A 3,322-nucleotide genomic window follows, 5' to 3' on the forward strand; every position below is an offset into this window, starting at 1 on the left:
TGTGCAAAAATTATCCGTAGTAGATAAATTATTTCCGAATAGATAATAATAATAATAATAAAAATAAAAAGAAATTTTTTATCTTAACGATAAAAATTTATATTTAATTTCCTTTTGCGTTAAGTCGAGCGTTAAAAATTTCGTTTTTACAAAACCGGAAATAGAAAGACAAGAAGAAAATACTAAAAAGAGAAAGTAAAACAAAATTAACCTACTTAAAAAAAAGAAAAAAAAAAAATTTCAAACGACGACATTAAACGTGGAAGAATATTTTTTTTTTTTCTCCAGAACGACAAATAATAATAATAATAATAATAATAATAATAAAGCCAACGGCCATAGCGTGCTGGTCACACCGGTTCCCGTACGATCACCGAAGTTAAGCAGCATCGGGCGTGGTGCAAACTTGGATGGGTGACCGTTTGAGAACGCCACGTGCTGTTGGCTTAAAAAGAGCAAAAAAATGAGAACAAGACAAAGTAAGAACCAAAAAACAAATCTTGTTCTACTGTCGACCTGAGGCAGCTCGACGAGAACGTGAATTTCACTGCTTCTGACCCTGGCCACTCCAAAGATGTTAGTCACCGGAGCCCAGTTCAGGAGACAAATCGTTCCCATCGAAAAAGACGGACTCAGGAAGACCTTCAAGAATTGATGTGGTGCTATCTTATAATAAGTGGCACCACCGAAATTCGAGTATTTGTCCCTAAGGAATCGGGTAGAAACCTCGGATAAATACTTAAAAAACTCCGACAAGTAGCCTTGTCGTGTTTAATGGTGGATAATAATAATAATAATAATAATAATAATAATAATAATAATAATAATAATAATAATAATAATAATAATAATAACGTGGGAGCATTGGGAGCCATGCCACATTCAATGAAAGGAAATTTAAAGAAGATTATGAAGAACCTAAAAGAAGAAACCATCCAGGAAATTGCACTATGTGGGACGGCCCACATTCTTCGGAAAATATTATAAGTAGCACCACCGAAATTCGAGTATTTGTCCCTAAGGAATCGGGTAGAAACCTGGGATAAATACTTAAAAACCCCGACAAATAAGAGCCTTGTCGTGTTTAATAGTGGACATAATAATAATAATAATAATAATAATAATAATAATAATAATAATAATAATAATAATAATAATAATAATAATAATAATAATAAAAAAGAAAAAAAAGAAGAAAAAAAAAATTTCCGTTGAATATTTCGGCGTAATTCAAACGCGAAAAATTTATTCGAAATAATTTTTTTTTGCAGTACCGTATTAAGGTTATTATTATTATTATTAATAAATTTTTTTATTTTTTTTCGAGCGTGTGTTGTGTGCGTGTGTGATGACGTAATAGGGATTTAATGTAAAGAAAGAAAAAGATTTAAATCGACGTTTTTATACATTACTAATATTATTATTATTTTTCTTTTTCTCCTAATAAAGGTTATGAAAACCAGATTTTTTTTCTTCTTCTTCTTCACCTTCATCTTCTTCTTTTTCTTTTCCTATTTCTTCTTTTTCAAAAAATTAAATTTATTAATAAAAGAAAAAAATTTTTTTTCAATGAAAAGGTTTTATCATTACTTGAGTAAGAATTGATCTTTTATATAATGTTTTTTATTACAAGTTTTGATTCTTAATTCGAAGAATGTGAAAAGGTTGCAAAAAGAAAAAAAAGGAAAAAAAGGAAATTTATATATATGTATTAGAAGGATTTAAGTGCGGAATAATTTTTTTACCCTTTTTTTTATCCTTGTAGATTTCTCTCTCTTTCTGTTTTTATATTTTTCTTTATCTATTATTTTCCACCTTTATCTTTATGATTCTTTCTCTTTACGACGACAACGACCTTTTCTCACATCAAATAAAATATCTTGTTTTCAATAATAATAATAATTTTTACTTAAATTTTTTGGGTTATTACACCGCGTCAAATTTTTAGAAAATGGAGCGAACTCACCCATTTTTCCAAACGTTTCGCCGATTTGAACAGCTATCGGCATCCTCAGTGGAGTCTTGCGTACCTGTGTACTTAACACTTGCACTATCAAAACAAAACTGAATGAAAAAGTTTGAAAGGCTTATTTTGGTTTAATTTTGTAAGCCCAGGTAGGCTGTTTTCCGTAATTCAAAAGGTTAAAAGTTATTTTTGTAAAGATTTTAAAAGGGGGAAAAAAGGAAAAAAGGAGAATGAATGGCATCATTGACTGGCCAATAAGATTATTAGACAGTCAATGATGCCAGGGATGTCCCGGGGGGGGGGTGTTAGTTCGTTATTTTTAAGAGGGGGGACCATATGGGATTGAGTTGTGTCCCGGAGTCCCTGTTGAAATTTAACGGGTGTTTCAGGATCTCTATGGCCTCCAGAAATGGTAGATGTGAGGGATCGGGGTTCTTTATCAGTACTGATGTTTTTTGAAAATCAATGTTATGTTTTTCAGCGATGGCGTGTTCCGCCACCGCTGATTTGTCCGGTTGGCTTAGCCTTAAATGACGTTCGTGCTCCTTTGTTCTAGCACGAACTGAGCGGGACGTCATGCCAATATAGACTTTTCCACAGTGGCATGGGATTTTGTATATTCCTGGGTAATCTGTAGGTGGGAGGATGTCTTTTGGGTTGTTTAATAAGTTGGCGATTTTTGCAGTGGGAAGGAACACTGTGGAGATGTTCCTTTTGGTTAGCAATTTGGCTATTTTGTCTGTGACTCCCTTTATGTAGGGTAGGAACACTTTATTATTGTGTTTGTGATTTCGGTCAGTGTTGTTGGGTTTTGGTTTTTTGGTGGTGGGGGATAAGGCTTTTTCTATTGACCGTCTATTATAACCGTTGGCTTGGAATATGTGTTTTAGGTGAGTTATTTCTTGATGAATGGAGTCGGCGGATGAGATTGATTTAGCTCTGTGGAAGAGTGTTTTCATAATGCTATTTTTTTGAGCTGGATGATGGTTCGAGTCGGCGTGGAGATACCTGTCCGTGTGGGTGGGTTTGCGGTAAACAGAGTGGGAAAGTTTTCCGGATTGGAGTTTCTTGACTAGGACGTCAAGAAAGGGTAGCTGGTTGTTGTTTTCTATTTCAAAGGTAAAGGAAATATTTGGATGGATGGAGTTGAGGTGATTTTGAAAGTCGTGGAGGAGAGAAGGGTGGTGTGGCCAGATCACAAAGGTGTCATCTACATAGCGGAACCCCAATGGGAGGGTTTGTGGGTGGCAGAGTTTAAAGCCGTTTTTTCTAGATATTCCATGAAGAAATTAGCCATGACGGGCTTATGGGGCTTCCCATGGCTAATCCTTGTTTTTGGGTGTTATAACCCAAAAA

At 34.3% G+C, this 3,322-nt stretch overlaps 1 protein-coding gene across 1 annotated transcript; it reads right to left on the reverse strand.

Moving 5' to 3' along the window:
• Positions 1 to 2,271: 2,271 nt before the first annotated feature.
• Phum_PHUM523790 (uncharacterized protein) lies at positions 2,272 to 3,263 on the reverse strand (the record flags this gene model as incomplete). The annotated part of the gene is made up of 2 exons (XM_002431337.1): positions 2,272 to 2,974; positions 3,181 to 3,263. 2 exons carry the CDS (start codon positions 3,261 to 3,263, stop codon positions 2,272 to 2,274), a joined length of 786 nt encoding a protein of 261 aa, XP_002431382.1.
• Positions 3,264 to 3,322: the final 59 nt, after the last annotated feature.

This window comes from Pediculus humanus, genomic scaffold (genome assembly GCF_000006295.1).
Source record: "Pediculus humanus corporis 1103172108285 genomic scaffold, whole genome shotgun sequence".
NCBI classification, from domain to species: Eukaryota; Metazoa; Arthropoda; class Insecta; order Psocodea; family Pediculidae; genus Pediculus; species Pediculus humanus.